The 24,341-nt window shown below is 48.5% G+C and overlaps 1 protein-coding gene and 1 long non-coding RNA gene across 9 annotated transcripts; one reads left to right on the top strand and one right to left on the bottom strand.

Annotated features, from left to right (window-relative positions):
- The first annotated feature begins 181 nt into the window (after positions 1-181).
- Positions 182-23,949, top strand: ECHDC3 (enoyl-CoA hydratase domain containing 3). 8 transcript variants are annotated; one of them, XR_012417456.1, is made up of 7 exons: positions 182-556; positions 6,466-6,587; positions 8,940-9,037; positions 15,278-15,478; positions 22,110-22,249; positions 22,639-22,991; positions 23,097-23,949. XR_012417456.1 is itself a non-coding variant. In XM_074001012.1 (6 exons), the coding sequence occupies exons 5-6, from the start codon at positions 15,281-15,283 to the stop codon at positions 23,415-23,417; spliced, it is 519 nt and encodes a 172-aa protein (XP_073857113.1). In that variant the 5' UTR covers positions 182-556; positions 6,466-6,587; positions 8,940-9,037; positions 9,885-9,919; positions 15,278-15,280; the 3' UTR covers positions 23,418-23,949. The 8 variants fall into 8 exon arrangements, 4 of the variants coding, with proteins under 4 accessions (XP_073857113.1, XP_005564674.3, XP_073857114.1 ...); XR_012417457.1 differs by having other exon boundaries at positions 22,822-22,991; XR_012417455.1 differs by having other exon boundaries at positions 22,110-22,991.
- Positions 7,978-9,593, bottom strand: LOC141407648 (uncharacterized). The gene is made up of 2 exons (XR_012417459.1): positions 8,745-9,593; positions 7,978-8,421 (listed from the first exon to the last, which is right to left on the bottom strand). It is a non-coding gene; the product is annotated as an uncharacterized lncRNA (long non-coding RNA).
- Positions 23,950-24,341: the final 392 nt, after the last annotated feature.

Consider the following 24,341-nt stretch of genomic DNA (forward strand, 5'->3'; position numbering starts at 1 on the left):
GCCGGGGCGGGGCGTGCCGGGGCGTGCCGGGGCGGGGCGTAGTGGGGACGGGGCGTGTCGGGGCGGGGCGTGCCGGGGCGTGCCGGGGCGGGGCGTGCCGGGGCGTGCCGGGGCGGGGCGTAGTGGAGACGGGGCGTGTCGGGGCGGGGCGTAGTGGAGACGGGGCGTGCCGGGGCGGGGCGTAGTGGGGACAGGGCCCAGCCTGGGGCGTCCTCGCGAAGCCTAGGCCTGTCAGGCGGTTCCGTCCGGGTCTCGGCCACAGCTGAGTTCCGTCGAGTTCCGTCCCGTTCCGTCCCGGCTCTGCTCACAGCAGCGCCCTCGGAGCGCCCAGCACCTGCGGCCGGTCAGACAGCGCGATCCTGCGGCGCCTGGCCGTCCCGGATGCCATGGCAGCCGTCGCCGTCTTGCGGGCCTTCGGGGCGAGGGGGCCCATGTGTCTCCCGCGCGGCCCCTGGGCCCAGCTGTCCGCCCGCTTCTGCAGCCGGGACCCGGCCGGAGCGGGGCGGCGGGAGTCGGAGCCGCGGCCCACCAGCGCGCGGCAGCTGGACGGCATAAGGTCAGCCCCGGGCCGCACGGGCTCCTCGCGTTGGGGCCGGGTCGGGGTCGGGGCGCGGGCGCCGCCACTGACGCCGCGAGGACCCGGGGAGCCGCAGCCCCGTTTGCGCCCCTGGGGAGGGAACCCCCCGTGTCCCGGACCCGGGCCTGGCAGCGAGTCGGTGGGACTGCCCGGGGCTCCGAAGCCCTCAGGGCCGCCTGCGGGGTCACTGGGCCTCCAGCCGCTGGGCCTGCGGAGAGGTCTGGAGAGGAGGGCTCTGGGCCCCAGACCCGGCTCCAGGGGGAGTGTGGGCACGGCCGAGCTGCTCCTTGGCCCTCACCCAGAGGCGCGGGGCTGGGGGCGGGACAGTAAATAGTACTAAGGACACAGCGTCCTGAGTGCTGCCCTTGTGGCTACAGGCCCAAAACTCTTAAAAATGTGCTTGTGTGCCAACTGGAAACTGGCGATAGAGTCATGAAGGTGGAAGGCCCTGCCCACTTCAGGCCTGAGCCGGGTGCTTGCCTGGCCCGGGCAAGGGTGCAAAGGGAGGCCTGAGTACCATGTTTCAGCATGTTTCAGTTCTAAATCAAGCTGTTAAATAAGCGTCGTTTTCTCCTATCCTGAGATGTTTACCTTCCGAAGAAGACCCAGAAGGCCGCGGGTGAACTGATAATCAGATGACCGGGTGGTTCCCCGCAGGGGTGGAGAGCCAGTCCCTGGCTTCAGCGTTTTCCTTTTCTCCTCACCCTCCTCTCATCCTTTCCCACCTTTGCACCCGTCCTTTCTGCTGCTCTGCAAGGGACTGGGTGCACAGATCTGCAGACACCCTTCCAGCATGCCCGGATTGTCTGTCCCCTCATGCCCTACAGACAACTGCTCTTGGCCGCCTTTGGGCTTGTGGTGCCCACAGCAGGGGCAGGGAATTCCAGGGTCTCAGTAATGGCCCCAGGGTTTAGAAAGGGGATGGTTCCTTTCCCTGTGGACCCCTTGCTCATCATCTACAGGAGCACAGGCCAGAGCAGGGCCCAGGCTAGGGCCTTTCTTGGCCATTGCTAAGTTTCCACTTCTGTAAATCTGGTCACATCTGGTTGGAAGCCTGACTTCTGGGCAGGCCAGATGACAAAAAGGAGGCTGGTTGAGTTCTCCAGAATTAAACATGAATCAGCAAAGGTGGTGACTGAAACACTCTCGCGTGAATGCTAGGGGTTGTTTAGTAGGAAAGGAAACTTCTTAACCAGGCATTAAAGCAGCACTATGTTAGGCACTAAGCAGGTCAACTTGTGCGAGAACTTGAGCAACCCGTCACTCTTCAAGTGTCCGTTTTCCATGCTCCTCCCAGCGGCACTGCTGTCATGGACCCAGGGCCAGCTCTGTGCTGGTCTCCTGGCATCCATGATCCCTAATTCTTTTTTTTTTTTTTTTTTTTTTTTGAGACGGAGTCTCGCTGTGTCACCCAGGCTGGAGTGCCGTGGCGGGATCTCGGCTCACTGCAAGCTCCGCCTCCCGGGTTCACGCCATTCTCCTGCCTCAGCCTCCGAGTAGCTGGGACTACAGGCGCCCGCCACCACGCCCGGCTAGTTTTTTTTGTATTTTTAGTAGAGACGGGGTTTCACCATGTTAGCCAGGATGGTCTCGATCTCCTGACCTCGTGATCCACCCGCCTCGGCCTCCCAAAGTGCTGGGATTACAGGCTTGAGCCACCGCGCCCGGCCGCGATCCCTAATTCTTAACAATGGCCTGCAAGGTGGATAATTTTATGCCCGCTTTACAGTGAGGAAGCAAGTTCAGAGAGGTGACAGCCTGTTCAGGGCCACACGGCCAGTAGGTCTCACCAGGGTTCAGAGAGGTCCCTCTGCCCCAAAGTGGTTTCTACTCTGTTTCTACTCACCGCTTGGTTTGAAAAGAGATGGCAAAAAAACTGGATGCAATGTCATTCCACTGCATTCGGTGGAATTGGCTGTGAAAAAATAGAAATGCTATTTTTTGTCATTAGAACAGATATTGAGCGTCTTCTCTGTGTGAGAACATGACAGTCCCTCACTTCAAGGACCTTCTCGTGGTTTACAATAATGATCTTCAGACAGCTCGTGGGGGCATTTATAAGGACCATCTCTTACCTTGATACTTATCGCATGCTCTGGTGGTAACCTCATTCTTAAAGTTTTCCTCTTCGGATAGGTGATATTGGTGAAGCTCTCAGTGCAAGGCATCGCATGTTTTCAACCAAGATGGCCATTGGGAGGGTTCAGTGATGAGATTTTTTAAGAGGTATTATTGACAGGCTTTGGTGCCAGTTGAATCAGGAAGAGATAAAAAACTAGAATGACTTTTTCTCTGATTCAGGCAGCTGAGTGGCACCACTCAAATAAGGAGGACACGAGAGGGGCAGGTTTGAGAATGGGGGGATGCCCAAGGACACCTAGATGGAGAAGGCCAATGGACATCGGGATGAACGTGTGCACCTGGAGCTCAGCTCAGAGGTGGCCGTTGACGTCAAGGTCATTGGCGAAGTTGCCTGGGAAGAGTGCGGAGGACAGAATTCAGGATGGCTGGCATTCAGGGATTAACAGAGGGCTAGTAGCCCACGAAAGAAGTCAAGAAGTGTGGGCGTCAAGCTACCCAGGTGCCGAGGCAAGAGATTGAGGGCACGAGCTGTTCCAGTGTAATAAAATACATAAAATAGGAATAGTTATACTAGATATAGATAATAGATATGATTATATATGAATATCATTAATCATTAGCTTATAGCAATTACTCTTTATTCCAATATTATAATTATCCTTGCTCTACAATTATAACCTAGGAAAAACCAAGCCATACAGAGATAGGAGCTGAGGGGACATAGTGAGAAGTGACCAGAAGACAGGAGTGCGAGCCTTCTGTTATTCCCCGGGCAGGGCCACCAGAGGGCTGCTTGGTCTAGCGGTAACGCCAGCGTCTGGGAAGATGCCCGTTGCCAAGCAGACCATGGTCTAGCGGTAGTGTCAGTGTCAAGGAAAAACCCCCGCTACTTAGCAGACCGGGAAAGGGAGTCTCCCTTTCCCCGGTAGAGTTTAGAGAAAACGCTACTCCTCCACCTCTTGTGGAGGGTGTGACATCAGTCCGGCCCCCCCGCAGTTATCCGGAGGCCTGACCGTCTCCCTGTGATGCTGTGCTTCAGTGGTCACGCTCCTAGTCCGCCTTCATGTTCCATCCTGTACACCTGGCTCTGCCTTCTAGATAGCAGTAGCAAAATTAGTGAAAGTACTAAAAGTCTCTGATATGAAGAAATAAAGGCATAGGCTGTGTCCTCTCTCTCTCTGTCTCTCCACCTCGGCTGCCAAACAGGGAAGGGCCCCCTGTCCAGTGGACACGTGATTCATGTGACCTTGTCAATCATTGGAGATGACTCACACTCCTTACCTTGCCCCTTTTGCCTTGTACCCAATAAATAACAGCACAGCCTGGCATTCAGGGCACTACCGGTCTCCGCCTCTTGGTGGTAGTGGTCCCCCGGGCCCAGCTGTCTTTTTCTTTTATCTCTTTGTCTTGTGTCGTTATTCCTACAATCTCTCATCTCCACACACGGGGAGAAAAACCCACCGACTCTGTGGGGCTGGACCCTACAAAGAAGGACCGGCCAGAGAAGTACAAAACAACCAGGAGAGAAGAAATCTGTCTCCAGAAGGAGGGAATGATCGAGATGGCCAGTGGATTTGGATCTGGCAATTAGGAGATGGTCTGTGAGAAGAGCTTGGGTGGAGCGGGAGGAGTTGAGCCTGGTTCCTCTGGGTTGGAGAGTGGACTCTGCGGTTTAGAACACTCACAGTGTCGGAGCCAAACAGCTAACGGGACACATGAACAGATTCTGCAGTGCACGATGGCCTTGGGGGCTGGAATCTTTTTATACAATTTTGCCTGAGACCTTAGCATTTAGTTTAAGCATATGTCACCGATGGGATGGCAGCTTTTTATATTTGCTACAAGAAGCACCCTCATTATTTGATGGAGAGGTTTATAAGCCGTTCTCCCACCACCCGCACCAAATGTAAGTTTTGAAGTCTATCAGCAAATCAGCACAAGTAATTTTTGTACTCAGGAGAGAACAATGTTTATAAGAAACAACAAGATGAATAGCGCAGCCACCTGAAGACTGCAGCAACCTTGAAATGGTATTCCAAAGAAAGTGGTTATTCTTATTGAAATAAATTCAGTCATCAAAGTTGTTTTCCAGAAAAACACGACACAGAATACTATTTACGGAAGATCCACGCTGGCTGTACCGCGGAAGGAATATCAGATTCAAAAAAGATTGAGGAAGGCAGGAAACATGTAGGTGGAAACTGATAGGAAACACATAAAATATATAATAACAATCTGGTGTTTGGCTCTTTGCCCATTTCTTATAGCAGCCAAAAATAAGACATTTCTGTGTACAGGCAGCAAGATGACAATACAGATTATTTTATTCAGCACATGGGATGCCTCAAAAGAGCGAGCAGGCCCTTTGGACCCCAGCTTTTTGTGACAGGATATGTTCAGAAGAGCCCTCTTGCTGTGTGACTTGTACTTTTATTCTTCATATATTATCCCATTCGCAGACAGCACGAATTGTTTTGTAGACTTACAGGATGCCACTATAAGAAAAGATGGGCCTAGGCACAGTAGCTCACATCTGTAATCCCAGCACTTTGGGAGGCCAAGGCGGGTGGATCACCTGAGGTCAAGAGTTCGAGACCAGCCTGGCCAACGTGGTGAAACCTCAGCTCTACTAAAAATACAAAAATTAGCTGGATGTGGTGGCGCACACCTGCAATCCCAGCTACTTGGGAGCCTGAGGCAAAAGAATCACTTGAACCCGGGAGGCAGAGGTTGCAGTGAGCCAAGATCATGCCATTGTATTCCAGCCTGGGCAACAAGAATGAAACTCCATCTCAAAAAAAAAAAAAAAAAAAGATGGACTGGGTACAGAAAAATAGAATGAATGAATAAGACTGAGAATTCTGTAGCACAACAGGGTGACTATAGTCAATAACAATTTAATTGTCGATTTGAAACTAACTAAAAGAATATCATTGGATTGTTGATTTATCCTTTGTTATCCACAAAGGATAAATGCTTGAGGGGATGGATACCCCATTTTCCATGATGTGATCATTGCGCACTGCTTGCCTGTGGCAAAACATCCCCAGGTACCCCATAAATATATATACACCTACTATATGTACTCACAAAAATTAAATATAAAAAATTGGGTCAGACACAGTGGCTCCTGCCTATAATCCCAACACTTTGGGAGGCTGAGGCAAGCGGATCACCTGAGATCAGGAGTTCAAGACCAGCCTAGCCAACATGGTGAAACCTCATCTCTACTAAAGATACAAAAGTAGCCGGGCATGGTGGTGGGCGCCTGTAGTCCCAGCTATTCGGGACACCGAAGCAGTAGACTCGCTTCAACCCGGGAGGTGGAGGTTGCAGTGAGCCGAGATCTGGGGCGTTATTTTCATTCTGGGTTTCTTTTCTAACTTTTTTCTAAGAAACAATGGAAAGAAAGCAGTGGAAGGTAGCCACTGTTTGTCAGATTTCTCCGGCGCCTGCTGCTGTCATGCTAAGCTTGCAGCCTCTCTGGGTGGTGTTGATTTTGGAACTGCTGTGCGTTGCCCTCTCTGTGGAGCTGGCAGTCATGTTTCTGACATCTAACATGGAGAAAAAGAGAAACAAATCAAGGGAAGAGGGAGGAAACCCAGCCTGCATTTCAGGTCGCCTTTTTCTTGTTTTGACTTGGCTATAACTCCAGAGAGTCGACAGACCCTCTACATTGGCACTAAGCCCCAGCAGTTCTCTTTTCTTGTCTTTTAAAAATACCTCCTAAATTAGACAGGAATCGCAGGGGTCCTCACTTGTTTTGACTGGTGCGTGACCCTGTGATTGTAAAATGTGCTTCACAGGAACATCGTCTTGAGCAATCCCAAGAAGAGGAACGCGTTGTCACTTGCAATGCTGAAATCTCTGCAGAGTGACATTCTTCATGACGCTGACAGCAACGATCTGAAAGTCATTATCATCTCGGGTATGGATCTGATATCTGTCCTTAGTATTCTGCAGTGCCCAGAAGAGATTTCTTGAGAGTCTTTAGTTAACTGGGGCATCCCTTCATTTAACTGGAGAATTGTTTTGAAGCTCCTTTACAAGAACATTAATTATAGAAAACACCTGTGTAGTTGGTGATTCGGTCCTAACACTATTAACTGCAGAATGTATAGCAGAGGTGACTGTTCAGTGAAAATCTGTCTTTTCCTTTTTGTTAGATACTAAAACATTTCTGTTCTTGGCTATACTGGTATTCCCCTCAAAGTCAGAGAATTGATTTCTTCACGGACCTTATAAAATGGGTTTAACCACTAATCCTTTGGGGCATTTGATTGGTTTGACTTTTCTTTTCTTACCAAGCTTGCGAACTGATATCTGCAGTGCCTTTAATGGTGCTGGAAAGGATGCCATATTCTGCTCATTTGTTTGCTTGCTCCAAAAAGAATTTTTACAGAATTATTTTTTCTTGTGATGATGGGACTGGTATAAATATTAGTAATATTAGCATTTTAAAGTGTGCACAAAAAAATATGACGATGATACTTTGTGATGCTATGTTTGTTTGGCAAGTCAAGCATCAGGATTTCCGGAGGCAGAAACTCAGAATGTTACCATCTTATCCATGGTTAATCAGAAGTGGTCAACTGTTTTATATGGTGAAGAGAAAAGAAATTAGAACTAGTACAATCCAGCAGCCATGTGGGATGTCACCTGGATACAGCAAAGGCAGTTAACTTCTTTTTTTTTTTTTTTTTTTTTTTTTGACACAGTCTTGCTCTGTCGCCCAGGCTGGAGTGCAGTGGCATGATTATAGCTCACTGCAGCCTCAAACTTCTGGGCTTAAGTGATCTCCAGCCTCAGTCCCCTGAGTAGCTGGGACTATAGGTATGTGCCACTACGCTCAGCTAATTTTTTATTTTTTGTGGAGCTAGTGACTTGCTATGTTGCCCAGGCTGGTCTCGAACTCCTAGCCTCAAACACCACTGCCACCACTGTGCCTTGCTAATTTTTAAGGTTTTATTTTGCAGAGACAGGGTCTCACTATAGCTTCTTAACTACACAATTACCTCACTTACAAAAAGACAATAGTATTGCCTATCAATCAAGGTAACTACAACAGCCAGGCATGGTGCCTCATGCCTGTAATCCCAGCACTTTGGGAGGCCAAGGCGTGCAGATCACTTGAGACCAAGAGTTCGAGACCAGCCTGGCCAACGTGGCCAAAACTCCATCTCTACTAAAACTACAAAAATTAGCCAGGCGTGGTGGCAGGCGCCTGTAATCCCAGCTACTCAGGAGGCTGAGGCACAAGAATTGCTTGAACCCCGGAGGCAGAGGTCGCAGTGAGCCAAGATCGTGCCTCTGCACTCCAGCCTGGGCAACAGAGCAAGACTCTGTCTCCAGCAACAGCAATAGCAACAAAAGGGAAGTATGAGAAAATGTTATCAGCTCATCAGTAGGATGACATTTTCTTGTTGATGACAGCAGTGATAGCAGCCACATCCTATGATCCCTCATCTGTAAAATGAAGACCAGAAGGCTTCTGAGGTCTCTCCCTACCCTCACCTCCCAGTTCAGCCATGATGGTTGGCCACCACTTGTAGACGAAATGACATGGACACTGCCTTCGGCAAGAGGGATTTTGGTGAGCTTGTGTGACTCAATACACTCAGGCCAGAGCGAGTCCCCAGATAAAGGCTCTGTATAAAATACCTTTGCCTTGGTAACTGAACCTTCTCCTTATGTAATTGTGTATTTCTATCATTTTCCATCAAGGACTTTTAGGACACCTAGGCACCTAAAAAATGCCTCACCTTGCATTTTTCTTTTTTTTTTTTTTTTTTTTTTTTGAGATGGAGTCTCGCTCTGTCGCCCAGGCTGGAGTGCAGTGGCGCTATCTCGGCTCACTGCAAGCTCCGCCTCCCGGGTTTACGCCATTCTCCTGCCTCAGCCTCCCGAGTAGCTGGGACTACAGGCGCCCGCCACCTCGCCCAGCTAATTTTTTTTTGTATTTTTAGTAGAGACGGGGTTTCATTGTGTTAGCCAGGATGGTCTCGATCTCCTGACCTCGTGATCCGCCCGTCTCGGCCTCCCAAAGTGCTGGGATTACAGGCTTGAGCCACCGCGCCCGGCCCACCTTGCATTTTTCATCACAAAATTCTGGCTGGAACTTTTCCGTCAAACTGGAATTATTCTTCTCAAAATTAGGCCATTAACTTGCTCTAAGTGAAAGTTTGCTGAAGTTATTCAGTAGACAAGGAAGGGAACTAACTGTCCAACTCTGGGTGTTTACATCTTTTTGTTTTCTTTTCTCAATTGGAAACATTTGCAGCTGAGGGGCCTGTGTTTTCTTCTGGGCATGATTTAAAGGAGCTGACAGAGGAGCAAGGCCGTGATTACCATGCCGAAGTATTTCAGACCTGTTCCAAGGTAAGCCGGGACGACAGTTGACAGTGCAAACCTGCAAATGATCGTTATATTAAATGTTGAGTTCGCCTTCTAGCTTACAGATAAGATTTTATCCGTGAGACCTAACCACCCAGAGCAACTGGAAACTGTTTGGTCATCAGATCCTTTATCCAAGCAATTATTTGGTTTAGACTTTTTTTTTTTTTTTTTTTTTTCCAGACAGAGTCTCTCTCTATCACCCAAGCTGGAGTGCAGTGGTGCAATCTTGGCTCACTGCAACCTCTGCCTCCCGGATTCAAGCGATTCTCCTGCCTCAGCTTCTTGAGTAGCTGGGACTAGCAGGCATGCGCTAATTTTTGTGTTTTTAGTAGAGATGAGGTTTCACCATGTTGGCCAGGCTGGTCTCAAACTCCTGACCTCAGGTGATCCTCCCGCCTCGACCTTCCAAAGTGCTGGGATTACAGACGTGAGCCACCGTGCACGGCCTAGTTTAGACTTTTAAGAAGCAACCATAATTTGCTATTGATTTTGTATTGTACCAAAGAAAGTAGAATATAGGATGGTACTCATGGTTGCCATGTCTAGCATTGTGGGAGTATGTCTTCGTGTAGAAGTTTGGAGTAAGAGGAAAAAGGTGAAAATGTGTGTCTTTAGAGAGGAAGAATCTAAGATTATAATAATTTAAAAAAAATTTAAACTAAAACAACTCTGTTAAATGGGAAAGAACATTAATAAGTGGAATAACAATAATGGTTTTTTAAATTGTTTTCAAATGCTTCTTTCAACCAGCCTTTATAATCACCACCTCTAAGTAGGAAAATTAACCTCTTTGTTGTTGCTTCTTTTCTGCCTCTTTCACCATATTAAGGAGGAAAAATACCAACAGCCACAGAGGAAGAAGAGGTACAAAAAGTTTTGGATGATTTATAAATGCATGAAATCAACCCCTTGGGTAATGAAAAATTGAATAGAGAATCCAGCTTTAAGTAATACATTGTTCATCTAATGACCGTTTTTTTTTTTTTTTTTGAGACGGAGTCTCGCTCTGTCACCCAGGCTGGAGTGCAGTGGCCGGATCTCAGCTCACTGCAAGCTCCGCCTCCCGGGTTTACGCCATTCTCCGGCCTCAGCCTCCCGAGTAGCTGGGACTACAGGCGCTGCCACCTCACCTGGCTATTTTTTGTATTTCTTAGTAGAGACGGGGTTTCACCGTGTTAGCCAGGATGGTCTCGATCTCCTGACCTCGTGATCCGCCCATCTCGGCCTCCCAAAGTGCTGGTATTACAGGCTTGAGCCACCGCACCCGGCCTAATGACCGTTTATTGAGCACCTATTATAATACCTGCAAGACATTGAGGGAAACATAAGAAAAAATTGCTTTCTGCCGAACGGAAACTGAAAATCTGTTTGGGAAACAACACATATAAAACGGCTTTATAACCTGCCTCTAAGATAGTTTAACCTAATTTTTTATTCATTCATCGACTTATTCATTCATGTATTTGGTCATTAATGATTTCACAGATATTTAATGATACAAGACACAAGTGAGCAACAGGGATGTGAATGGGAAGATGATTAAGACATCCCCATTTGTTTTCCTTGCCCTTCCAGAAACCCATAACGAGATCAGGTTCTATTTTTCTCACTCCATGGAAGGACAAACAGGAAAAGCAATTTACTTGAAGCTTCATGGGGAAGTGGGAGCAAGTTAGAGCCGAGACCTGGATCTTTTGTTTCCTACATTAATGATGTTTATGTAACATTCCACTCTTAGGTTTGCCAAGGCTTGGTGCTGTAAAAGTTTTTTTCTACCAGTACCCAGTATGTTTGGCTGAAGTTGAAAAGCATCAAAGAGAACCAGTAAAGCCCTGTTATCCTCCCTAAGGGTCTGCTTTTATCACTCTGCTCTGGCAACTTCATGAACTGGGATCTAAACAGCGTAGCCATGGGCCACAGGGGAGCAGGCCTTCTTCAGAGGATAAAGCCCAGATTTCTTGGAAGCCCCTAACCCTTGGAGGCCTTTGACTTCCTGAAAAAGACTCAGTGCATAAACAGGGCCTACCCCAAAGTAGTAAAATAGGACTGAAAGTGTATTGATTTCTTTAAACCATTTGTAAGAGAATCACATTGTGTTGGCTAAATATGAGTGTCATGGACTTGTGCAAGATTTCAATTTCCAAGTGAAATCAACAGGTAGATTGGAACAGAATGAGCTAGATATTTCATTGTTCAGTTCATGCATGAGAAAATTTGATTTTAGAAAGGAAGATAGAGGTATCTGAATTAGCTAAGCATCTAAAAACTATACCAATTTGTTACAGACCACAAGTACTGCATGATAGTTAATTATATACAAACCAGGAGCAGGGCAAATTAAGAATGAGTAGAATGAGAATGAGAAGAACTTGACTCTGGAAGAGTGAAAATGACCTTCCATGGCGCTCATATTAGAGACTTCTTCTTTGTCTCTCTGCTTATATCCTGTTGAAGTTTGGAGACGGAACTCTGGTTCAGGAGAAGAGTCTGCTCTTTGCTCTCATACCCTGTCAATCACATGACAGTGGGACAAGGTTTCTTGCTTTGGGAAATAACGCGAAACCCTTAGCGATGCTGTTAAAGGAGGTTAGGGCAGAGTTCTATTTATGTCACATTTTGGGGTCAGCAGACCCAAAACAGTACCTAATTCAGGAAGGTCAAATAGGTATAATCAGTTCTTGACTATCAAGTGTTTGATTATTCTAGCCTGTTGATTGTTTAAATTCCCTTTGTCTTTTCTGAACTTCTCTCTAACTTTATATTTTAAATAGTCTTTTTTTTTTTTTTTTTTTTCCTTGAGACAGTGTCTCGCTCTGTCGCCCAGGCTGGAGTGCAGTGGCCCAATCTCGGCTCACTGCAACCTCTGCCTCCCGGGTTCAAGCAATTCTCCTGCCTCAGCCTCCCGAGTAGCTGGGACTACAGGCATGCGCCACCATGCCTGACTAACTTTTTTTGGTTTTATTTTTTTTTAGTAGAAACGGAGTTGCACCATGTTGACCAGGCTGGTCTCGAATTCCTGACCTCAAAATGATCCGCCCACCTTGGCCTCCCAAAGTGCTAGGATTATAGGCATGAGCCACAGTGCCTGGCCTAACACAGTCTTAATCATGAAAGTAATATGTACTTATAAACAGTTTTGAAAGTCTAGAAAAATAAAAGATTACCTATGTTATACCATATTCATACCTCCCAGAGAGAACTGTGATTAATATTTTGCTATATTTCCTTTTAGATCATTTTTTCATGTGAACCTGTTTTCCTAAATAATCATATATAGATGAGCTTACAGTATAAAATTATATAATATGATTATAGCATTGAATGCTTACTATATGCCAGGTAATATTTTAAGTACTTTAAATATGTTAATTTATATAACTGTCATGTTCTATAAGGATGGTGCTATTACCATGCCCATTTTACAGATGTGAAAACTGAGGGGTTAAATGACTTGTCCAGGATTACTCAGTGAGTAAGTGACAGACTGAGCGTAAACCCTGGCAGCCTGGTTTCAGACCACTGCATAAGCTCCAGACTGCTATGCTGGTGTTTCTCTTGGAAATTTTCATTTCAGTGAGAATACAGCATCCTAGTCAATGGATGTAGTTTAGTTTCCATTGCCATTTATTTATTTTGTATATTTATATTATTTATAGTTTTTTTTACTATTATAATGATTTGGTGAGCATCTTTGGCATAGAGCTTTTTACCTATTTCACATTATTTCTTAGAAGTAGAATTCCTAGATCAAAGGTGAATATGCATTTTTAGGCTGGACGCGGTGACTCACATCTGTAATCCCAGCACTTTCGGAGGCCGAGGCAGGCAGATCACTTGAGGTCAGGAGTTTGAGACCAACCTGGCCAACATGGTGAAACTCTCTCTACTAAAAATACAAAATAGTTAGCTGGGTATGGTGGTGCACACTTATAACCCCAGGTACTCGGGAGGCTGAGGCAGAAGAGTCACTTGAACCCAGAAGGCGGAGGTTGCAGTGAGCCAGGATCGTGCCACCGCACTCCAGCTTGGGTGACAGAGCAAGTCTCTGTTTCAAAAAAATAATATTAATAATTATATGTGTTTTTTATGCTGAATATATACTGTATAACCTATTTTTCTGCCAAGTTTTATGAAATCCTAGCCATTCACAGATGGTGGACAGGACAGGTAGACTGTTCAACTCTAATCCCAGTCAATTGGCTTTTCATCAGTAACTTCAGTTCCTTGGGTGGTGCAGCAACGCTCAGAACAAAAACAAAATCTTTTCTTTCTTTGCAGCAAGACTTTAGAAGTTCCTGGGAGTTCTTCCCCTTGTTATTCATTCCAGTTCACTGGTAATGAGCACTCGCTGGCCCATCCCCAGCCTCGCCCTACAGTGCATGAACCCCCTAAATCCACGAACAGTGTTGTGTACAGGTGTTTACTTATCTGTGCCTTCTTCTTCTTCTTCTTCTTCTTCTTCTTCTTCTTCTTCTTCTCCTTCTCCTTCTCCTTCTCCTTCTCCTTCTCCTTCTCCTTCTCCTTCTCCTCCTCCTCCTCCTCCTCCTCCTCCTCCTCCTCCTCCTCCTCCTCCTCCTCCTCCTTCTCCTTCTTCTTCTTCTTTCTTCTTTCTTCTTTCTTCTTCTTTCTTCTTTTTTTGAGACAGAGTCTCGCTGTGTCACCCAGGCTAGAGTGCAATGGCGCGATCTCAGCTCACTGCAACCTCCACTTCCCAAGTTCAAGCAATTCTCCTGCCTCAGCCTCCCAAGTAGGCTGGGATTACCGGCACGTGCCACCACGCCCAGCTAATTTTTGTGTTTTTTTTAAGTAGAGACAGGGTTTCATGATGTTGGCCAGGCTGGTCTCAAACTCCTGACCTCAGGTGATCCACCCGCCTGTGTTCTTCTGAGGAGGATGCATTTCCTCATTTATCCTAGGTAATGTTATTAGTGTTTATCAGGTTCTGTAAAGGAGACCTCCCCCCAAAAAAGTCCAAAAGCACTACTATAGGATAGGATACCATAGCCTTAAATATATAATTGGTTATTTAAGAAGAAAGCTAACGAATATCAAATGTTTATGGATATAAAAGATAAGCTTCTTAGACAGAATCTTCAAATCAATGAAGGTCGTTTGTCTTTGAATACCTGCCTTGGGGAAAGTAACCCAAATTTCATTCCCATCCTCTCTCCCTGCCAAGGTTCAAAGAGCAGCACTTTAGAAATTGCAGTTACCATAGCAACACACTCTGTGGCATGAAAACATAAGCTGCAAAAATAAGTTAAAGCTCTGGAAATGTATTGGTTGGAGGGGTTGTATTAGCACATTTCTGTCTCTCCTCTCTGTGCCAATGGCTCTATTTTAGGAATTTTGTTTACTTTGATGACAGCAGAGTCCCCCCCGCCCCCATTTTAATAGAATTGAGAGAGTCTTCATGGTGGTAATTTGAGAAGTAATTATTAAGAAAACTGCCTTCAAGGGTCCTTTCCACCTTAATTTTTCAAGGAAGCACCAAATACCAGCTTCAGACTTTTAACACAAGAGCCTCCCACAGGCACGGCGAAAACAGAACTGTCTCTGAAGGGTTTGATTTGTTCCCCAGAGATAAAAATCCACACTGTTCTTCAGCGCGTTTGCCGGGAAGGCAGGTGGGAGTCTGTCACTTCTCAAGAGCTAAGCTTGGGGCCACCCCCTGCAGCAGCCCCCACCAAGCTTAGTGTCCTTGTTGTACAATGGTTCAGAGTAGATATTTAATAGGAGTTAGTGCTCTCTGTGCCTTTTTTGACCCTTTTTCCATAGAATCTGATAAACTCACACATATGAAAAGTGCTCTGGAAACAGGAAAGTCATATAAAAGGATAGGCATTGGCTAGGCGTGGTGGCTCACGCCTGTCATCTGAGCACTTTGGGAGGCCAAGGTGGGTGGATCACTTGAGGTCAGGAATTCCAGACCAGCCTGGCCAACATAGTAAAACCCCATCTTTACTAAAAGTACCAAAAAAATTTAGCTGGGTGTGGTGGCCCATGCCTGTAGTCCCAGATACTCAGGAGACTGAGGCAGGAGGATCGCTTGAACCCAGAAGGAGGAGGTTGCAGTGAGCCAAGGTCTCACCACTGCACTCCTTCCTGGGCAACAGAGCGAGACTCTGTCTAAAAAAAAAGAAAAAAAAAAAAAAAAAAAGATAGGCATTAATGTCGTGCCTCCCTCTGGGTGGAAGTGAAGTGGGTGTGTTTGTCCCGCAGGTCATGATGCTCATCCGGAACCACCCTGTCCCCGTCATTGCCATGGTCAATGGCCTGGCCACAGCTGCCGGCTGTCAACTGGTTGCCAGCTGCGACATTGCCGTGGCCAGCGACAAGTCCTCTTTTGCCACTCCTGGGGTGAACATCGGGCTCTTCTGTTCTACCCCTGGGGTTGCCTTGGCAAGAGCAGTGCCTAGAAAGGTAATTTAACTTCCCCCACCCACCTCTGCCTCCCAGCCTTCTCTGGAGTTCCTCCTCCAATGCATGCAATGATTCAAGATCCGCTTGTTAAAAGTGCCTTTCATATCAGGACATTCTGCCCAGAGCGCCTCTGGCTAGATGGGCCATGACTTTCCCTCTAATGGCAGGGAGGGAAGAGCCGACCGCCTGCCTGGTCCTCTGTAGCTTCTGACGCAGGGCGTCAATTTGTGAAATCACTGCATTTCCATCATGTGTACCCTCAGTACCACTGGGGAGGTTTGCCGATTGGTTTTGTTTGTCTTCCTAATGGCACATATTTTGTAATCTTATTTGAAATGCAATTGAGACTCAGTTTTGTTGCACTGAATGGTTGCCCGTGAGATAGAATAGCATGCTGACATAATGCCAGTATCAGGAGCCTAGGATAGTAGTGTCGCTGGCTCACTCTTCGTCAACAGTCGTCTTGTTCCAGAATGGATTTAGAGTAGGTGATTTTTGGAGTATGTTGGGTTTACAACGGTTGCATTTCAAGAACATGAATCTCCTGTGCGTGGTATGTTGAATCTGCCCAAGAAGGAGCCGTGTTGCAAAGTGGTTTTGTTAACTACAGTGAAGTCTGTTTCCGTCACAAAACTTTCTTCCTTCCTATAACATCATAAAATAATATTTCCTAAACCTTCCTCAAGTGTAAACCAACAGTGTTCTTGTTGCAGAAAAAGTGCCTCCTTGTTCTTAATTGGAAATCTGTAACAAGGGGGGCAGAGTCTTAGACCACACCAAGTAAAGAAGCTATTGCTTTCTAATGTATATGATCTACTTTAGCATCAACTATGAAAATTAGCAGTTGCTCACATGCCTGTGACACAAGAGAAATAAGATCCAAGGGAAATTAGTAGTAGGACCAAGAAGTTTAGGGAAGTATTCCTTTCTTTTGCAGTGCCCCTTTGTTAGTTTTTGCAGAAATGTGTGTTTGTGGGGAAATTGTGAAGAAGACAGATACCTATGAACACACACGCTTAGGACAGTGGGCTGGAAGTGGGCTCTGCACTACAGTAGGTGACGGCTGGCTAAAGTGTCTTCGGACTAAGAGGATGTTTCGACTCTGTCAAGATCGACACTTACCTTAAACTCATTCAGTAATTTTTTTTTTTTTTTTTTTTTTTTTTGAGACGGAGTCTCACTCTGTCACCCAGGCTGGAGTACAGTGGCGCAATCTCAGCTCACTGCAACGTTCAAGGGATTCTCCTGCCTCAGCCTCCATAGTAACTGGGATTACAGGCACGTGCCACCATGCCCGGCTAATTTTGTATTTTTAGTAGAGATGGTGTTTCACCATGTTGGCAAGGCTGGCCTCAAACTCTTGACCTCAAGTAATCCGTCCCCCTCGGCCTCCCAAAATGCTAGAATTACAGGTGTGAGCCACCGCACCTGGCCCATTTAGTAAATATTTCTGAAGACTTTACTTTGTGTATTACAAATTGATTGTCAGAGCTTGTTCACAAACTACCTTATAACTGTGCAAATCAAATCACAAGGCCTTTGTTTAATAAAAGACAGCTATGCTGACAGCTGCCTCTCCTCTTCAACACCTGACGTGCTGGAAGGTTCCACAGTAAAGCACTTGAAACCTTGAAGTCAGCCCTACTGTCTGGATAAGAACCCATTCTCTCTTCAACTTTTGAAATCCAGGCTTATTAGATTTGATTCCCAGCAACTTAATGCTAGACTATATTTATCAAGTTTTAAATTGATAAAATTTAAAGTTTTTGAGAAGCAAAAGGGGAAAATATGACAAAAAAGAGGCCTTAAGTTCCAAGGAAGTCCAGTCTTCAGAAACCCCATTTCATAATCGCCCAGTTGGATGAACCAAAGTAGCTTTTACCTCCCAAGGACAGACCTCAGAAAATGGGGCAAAAAATCTCCGGACAGCCCTGCTCAGGTTCCTGGTCTCTGTTCTCATGTTCTGACCCCCCGAAGGCCTCTAAATCACTCAGCTGGAGACTCGCCAGTTTTTTCTAATCAGGTGCCTGAAAGCGGTTCAGAGTTCTGTCAACAAGTCCTTGCACGCTGGGCTTATTAATGCTGGGCCACTCGGAGCCATGACTCAGGAACGTGGTTTGGGGTCAACACTGAAAAGCAGAAATCACAGTACTGATGAAGGGAATTTTGTAGGAAGAAAAAGTCTTTTGGAACTTAAGGCCTTTGTTAGGTTTCTGGATTTGCAGGTCTCATTGTGTGGGCCTGCTTTAGGAGGAGAAACTGGGATTCATAACAATCTAATACACCTGACCCAAACCACCTGCCCGTTGTCTTTGCCGATCGCGTGCGTGTGAACCCATCCGTGGACATCCATGCACGGGCCCACCGAGTATTTTGGGGGTAGGTGCGTGTCCCTCGTACACCTACAGGGAAGCTAGCAGGTACTTTTGCAAACTGGCCTGGACAGGAAGTTGGGCTTGTCTCACACTGGCTAAGACAACATGTGTGGGTCACTAGTGCCCTCTCCCGGCCGCCAAGGGACCTGCTTGACTGTGCTGGAGACGGGCAGAAACAATGGAATCAAGCCTGTCTCTTCATTCCAGACCAAGCCTGGACATGAATAATAGTCCCCATTTGTAAAGAGCTTCTCTCCTTGGGCATGATCTAAATAATGCATGTTCCTGGCACCCTATAAAACACCCTGCCTGGCGCAGCTGCTCCATTCCCAGGCAGAGCTGGCCTTGCTCAGACCCCGAGCCAGTGCCTCAAGCAGCCGGCCTCACTGGAGAGCACGTGGGAAATGAGAAGCCCTTCCTCCCAGAACAGTCATTTTCCTGAGGCAGGCAGACTCTGATTTCCAATCAGCTAATGAGAACAGAGTGGGGTTTCTAAGCTGGAAAGATGGTTAAAGCCCGCTGCTCAAACTGGTGCAGATGTTAGAGAGCCTGGGAGAAAGGCTGGGTCTCCAGCCTGCCCCAGACGGGCTGTGTTTTAGCAGTGATTTGTGTGGCCAGAGGTTGGGAGTGCAGTTTTAGAGGAAACACAGTTCCACACCCAGTTTGCAAGAGGGCCTGGGAGTTTCAGGGCCTCGTGTCCTGTGTCCAGCCAGTGAGATGGGACCCATGACCCTCACTCCAGTGTGCTTCCCTCAGAGCCCGGCCACGTGGCAGCCCCAGGGACAGATCCTGCCGGTGCCTTGGTGCCAGTGCGAATGCATGTGCGTGTGTGTGTGCACAAGAACCCCATGGGTTCTGCTCAGGCCTGACTCTTTCCACAGTGCTCCCCCCGCAGCTCTTCACCCTGCTGCTAGTGCTCCCTGGGAGACAGATGCCATGTGCTGCGGTCTGAATGCTGTGTCCTCCCCAAATTCCTGTGTTGAATCCTCACCCCCAAGGTGATGGTGTTGGAAGGTGGGGCTTTTGGGGGTGATGAGATCATGAGCATGGAGCCCTTGTGAATGGGATCAGTGACTTTATAAAAACAGCCCCAGGCTGGGCGTGGTGTCTCATGCCTGTAATCCCAGCACTGTGGGAGGCCGAGGCGGACGGATCACCTGAGGTCAGGAGTTCGAGACCAACCTGGTCAACATGGCAAAACGCCGTCTCTACTAAAAATACAAAAATTAGCTGGGTATGGTGGCTCATGCCTGTAATCCCAGCTCCTTGGGAGGTTGAAGCAGGAGAATCACTTGAACCTGGGAGGCGGAAGTAGCAATGAGCCGAGATCGTGCCATTGCACTCCAGCCTGGACAACAAGAGCGAAACTCCATCTCAAAAAAAAAAAAAAAAAAAAAAACAGCCCCAGAGAGCTGCCTTAACCCTTTTTCTGCATGTGAGGACACAGCTAGAAGGCCCCGTTTATGAACCAGGAAGCAGGTCCTCAGCAGTCGCAGAGCTGGCACCCTCACCTTGGACTTCGCAGCCTCCAGAACTGTGAGATATAAATGTCTGTTGTTCATAAGCCACTGGGCTATGGTGCTGTGTTCCAGCAGGCTGAATGGACTAAGACACCACACCCATGCAAAGGGGCATGACGTGGGGAGAGTCCCCTGTGGGCTGTAGCACATGATTCTTGCCACTTGGGTGGCCTATGAGATCCAGAAGACCCCTCTGCTTTAAATGATCGCCCCCATTCCAAGGCTGGGGTGACCATTTAAAAGCCAGCATTAGAGATCATGAACCATCGGTAGTTGGCCTAGGCGTGTTAAAAATAGGCATTGCATTCACTAGGTGCCTACTGAGTGCCCAGGACTGTTATTATACGAGCCTCACACCTGCTATCTCTAATCCTTGCAATACTGCAGGAGGCGCTCATTTTTGTTTTCCAGATGAAACAAACTCCAAGGCATTAAACAGTTGAAGGTCTTGTGGTTAGTAAGTGCCAGAGCTGGGGTTGGAACTCAGGTACATCTGGCTCAGCCAGGTCCCTTGAGCTCAAACCAGGTCCCTGAGCTTTTCTTCTACAAGCAAAATCTTCATAGTGACTTCCCTGATTTATGTCTGGCTCAGATGGACCATTTTTTCCCCAGCCTTTCCGTTGTACTCAATGTGACAGTGTGCCCTGCTGTCATTAGTTAGTGGCTTCTTCACTGTGTCCCTTGGTGACAGTCATTTGTACCTGAGCCTGCTGGCTGCCGAAGTGAGAGGTGAGAAATGGCTTGCTCGGGGGTCCCAGGAGGACCAGTGCCCAGCAGGCCTAGGACCAGGCCCCACCTGTGAAACTTGAACTCCAAAGGACTTGGCCCCAAAACATCTGGGGCATTTGGAATTCCATGCAGGTCTGCACCCACACACCGCCGGCCCAGGCTGCAAGTCCCCCACCTGGGATGAATACATGTCCATCTGCTGAGCCGGCCGGGAAGGATCATTTACTACTTTGGATTTACTCTTTCCTCCTTCCAGCTCTGACTCCATTCTTAACAACTCTGAAAGTCATCTAGGACTTGATCATTGCAAGTGACAAAGGGATCGATAAGGTTGACTTGGGTGGCTTTTGTTGTTTTTTCATGTTGCATCAGTTTTTCAGGCTTGGCCACTTCCTGACATTTGGTCCCTGTGAGTTCCCCAAGGGCCGCCTGTATCAGTAGAGGGAAAGTGGCTGGGAGGAGCCGTGACACCGTCTCCACCTTGGCTTCTGATCCCAGCTGATAACGCGGTTCAGGGGCAGAGACGGAGCAGAGCACCTTCCTGGCCCCGTGCTGGGACCCGCTAGATGTCTTCAGCAGGGTCCTATTTCACAGCTGTTCACAACAGGATCTGCTTTTTAGCTCCTGGTTCAACCAGGGCTTCAGACACACTTTGGCGTGAAGTGCTCTTCCTGGTCAACTAAAAATGGTCTGCCCTGAAACCCCCATAGCTGTCACATTCCTGCCCCCTCCAACGTAAAATCAGTACAGTTCCAAAACAGAGGTGGCGATTTAGTCCATGCCTTTAACTTTACAGAGGAGACAAGGAGGCTCTGCATCACCCGTCCCTGGCTCCCAGCCCAGTGCCTGTGGGCTCCATCTCCACCCATGGTGGCAGGAGGGGCCTCAGGCCAGGCTTCTGGTCTCTCCTTTATCCAAGCTCAATCCAGGGGGATCCAATCTAGTCCTATGACTTAAAAACCTTCTAGATCCATGGTTCTAAACTGAGAGCAGTATTGGCCCAGGGATATGTGGCGATACCTGGAGACATTCTTGATTGTCACAGCTTGGTGTGGGGGCATGGGTACTACTGATAACTAGAGGGTGGAGGTCAAGAATGCTGCAGAACGTCCTGCAATACACAGGACAGCCCCCAGCCCCCCACCCAAAAAAAGTTATCCGAACGTCAGTACCACCAGGGTTGAGAAACCCCACTCTACATGCTGATGCATCTCCTGTGTCTGTCTCCAGCTAGTGCAGCTATCTATTACCAGGCAACAGGTCACCCACAGTATCATAGCAAAAGACAACAGAATTTGCAGTTTGGACAGGGCTCAGTGAGGAAGGCTTCTCTCTGCTCCACAGGGTCAGCAGCCTCAGCTGGGGACTTATCTGAAGGCTGCTTGCTCACATGTCTGGCTGTGGAGGCTGCCTCTGAGCTGGGCCCCCCAAAGGGTGGTTGGCAGCACACTGCACCTGGCCTCTCAGTGTGGCTTGGGCTTCCTCACAGCATGGAGGCCAGGTCCTAAGAGCCAGCCAGAGCCAGCTAGAAGCTGTATCACCTGCTTGCCCTCTTCTCAAAGGAACCAGCCTGCCATTTGTGCTATACTCTATTTTCCTGCCTACCTGCCTTCCTCCCTCTCTTCTTCCCTCCCTTCCCTCCTTCATAAATATTGAATAGGTTGCTTGCTATGTGCAAGATAGTCTTCCAGTGCTGGAGATACAGAAATCAACAGAAGACTAAAAAAATGGCCAGGCATGGTGGCTCATGCCTGTAATCCTAGCACTTTGAGAGGCCAAGGCTGGAGGGTCACTTGTGCCCAGGAGTTCACAACCGGCCTGCGTAATATAGTGAGACGCCATCTTGGGGAAAAAAAGAAATCCTGTCCTCCTGGAGTTTACGTGCTACAAAGGACACGTACTATAAACAAACATGAAATATATAGGGTGTTAAATGGAGAGAAGCGCAAATGATTTAAAATGTAACCAGGCGGGGTTGCTTCAGAGTTTGTTTTACACTTGGAGCAGGGCAGCCATGGAAGACCTCAGTGACAGGGGACGCAGGACTAGAGGCCTGCGATGAGGGCGTGTGCCAGGAGAACAGCCAGGGAAAAGTCACTCCAGGCACTCCAAAGTCACTCCAGACCAGCAAGTCCGAGGACCCTGAGGTGACTGCGCACGGGCGTGTTTGAGGCACATCAGGGATGCCACCAGGATTGTGAGACCCTGAGTGAGGGGTGGGGGAGGGAAGGCCCCCTGCCTGTGTGTCCTTGTGCCCCTGGGGATCCCTCTTTTCCATTGTAAATTTGACTTTAGAGGAGCCGGCTTGGTAGCGTGACTGAATTGGTTGGTGCAGCGGCTGTGAAGCAGAGGACACAGAGGGGAGGGAGGGAACTGGGCTCCCCGCTCTTCACCAGCCCTGGAACCTCAGGGGAGAGTTGTAGAAGGGGAGAGGGCATCCTCTCCTTGCCACTTCTTACCCATTGGTGAGTTAAAACCACGCTGGACTCTACATCTGGTCCCTGAAGACATTGTCTGTAAATCCTCGTTTCTCCAGGAGGCCGGGGCTGCTCTTTCCAATCAAGCCGAGCTGGCAGCCCCGTGAGTGCTTGTGGGAAGTGGCCCCAGTGGGTTCTGAGAGGTACTGGACTCCCCACTCCGCCCCCCCAACCCCCACGCTGCAGTGTCTGTGGGTCATCCCAGCTGATGTGGATTCCATCCTGTGCTTGGCCCTCAAAAGAGGTAGACGACATCCCCAGCCGTGGCAGGGCTCAGTGACCAGATCTGTGCAGGAGCAAGACAACACGGGACAGTCACTGCCCCTGGGGCTGGTGTGGTTTCTTCGCTCTTGGAAAGATCTGCTCTCCTCCCGGGCAGGAGTGAGGGCACTGAAGACATCAGGGCTGGCAGGTGACGTGGTGTTTGAGGAAGCTGGTCATTGAGCCGAGGCGGGACTCAGGTGGGGGGGGCGGGTCGCAGGAGAGCACCTCAGTGACCTCCCGTGTCTCCCCGTAGGTGGCCTTGGAGATGCTCTTTACTGGGGAGCCCATTTCTGCCCAGCAGGCCCTGCTCCACGGGCTGCTCAGCAAAGTGGTGCCAGAGGCAGAGCTGCAGGAGGAGACCATGCGGATCGCGCGGAAGATCGCGTCACTGAGCCGCCCGGTGGTGTCCCTGGGCAAAGCCACCTTCTACAGGCAGCTGCCCCAGGACCTGGGGACGGCTTACTACCTCACCTCCCGGGCCATGGTGGACAACCTGGCCCTGCGGGACGGGCAGGAGGGCATCACGGCCTTCCTCCAGAAGAGAAAACCCATCTGGTCACACGAGCCCGCGTGAGTGGAGGCAGAGGAGTGAGGCCCGTGGGCAGCGCCCAGGAGCCCGCCCTCCCCTCTAGCCCCAACCCCACACTGCCTCTCAGCTTCAGCAGGCAGCAGACGAGCTGCTGCTGTGACTTGATACTGGTGTCACAGCATTTGGCCTACATTAAAAGCCACGCTTTCATGGTGAAAGACAAAATGGGGAGTGACTGAGGTGCTGACCTCGGTCCAAGGCTGGTGAGCCCTGTAGCGGGCCAGCTATGGCAGGAAGCCTGGCGTTTGGGGTGCTCCTTACAACATCTTAAGCAAGCGACCCCCCTGACATAGCAGAAGGTGACAACCCATGGAGGCAGGAAAGAAGGACACCAGCCTGACCCTTATCCAAAACCTCCTCCTAGGCGGAGTTAATCCTGGCTGCTCAGGAGAGGCAACACATTTCAAATCTCCATGAGATGTTCTCCACGCAGAAAATCTTCTTGATTCTATAGAGACGTAATCATGCCTATGGCTTTGAATAATCTTATGTGATTTAAATAAATTTAATCTTTACAGAGACTGGTATGTTTTATCTCCCCAGCTATACTGCAAACTGTCTAAGAAAAGAAAAAAAAGCAACCGTTTTTATATGCTCACGTTGATGGACATAGAGTAGGTGCCTCCTATTTCTATAACCAATGTCATTGTTATCCACGTTTCTGTGAAACCCAGACTCCAGGCTCAACCTGAGGATGAAAACACTGGGGAGAGGAGGCGGGAGGCAGTAGACACGTCCTACGCATTAAGAGCACCTCCTCCTGGCTGGGTGGTGGCTCCTGCCTATAATCCCAGCACTCTGGGAGGCTGAGACAGGTGGATCACCTGAGGTCGGGAGTTCAAGACCAGCCTGGCCAATATGGTGAAACCCCATCTCTACTAAAAATACAAAAATTAGCCAGGTGCAGTG

Source organism: Macaca fascicularis, chromosome 9, assembly GCF_037993035.2.
Source record: "Macaca fascicularis isolate 582-1 chromosome 9, T2T-MFA8v1.1".
Taxonomy (NCBI): domain Eukaryota; kingdom Metazoa; phylum Chordata; class Mammalia; order Primates; family Cercopithecidae; genus Macaca; species Macaca fascicularis.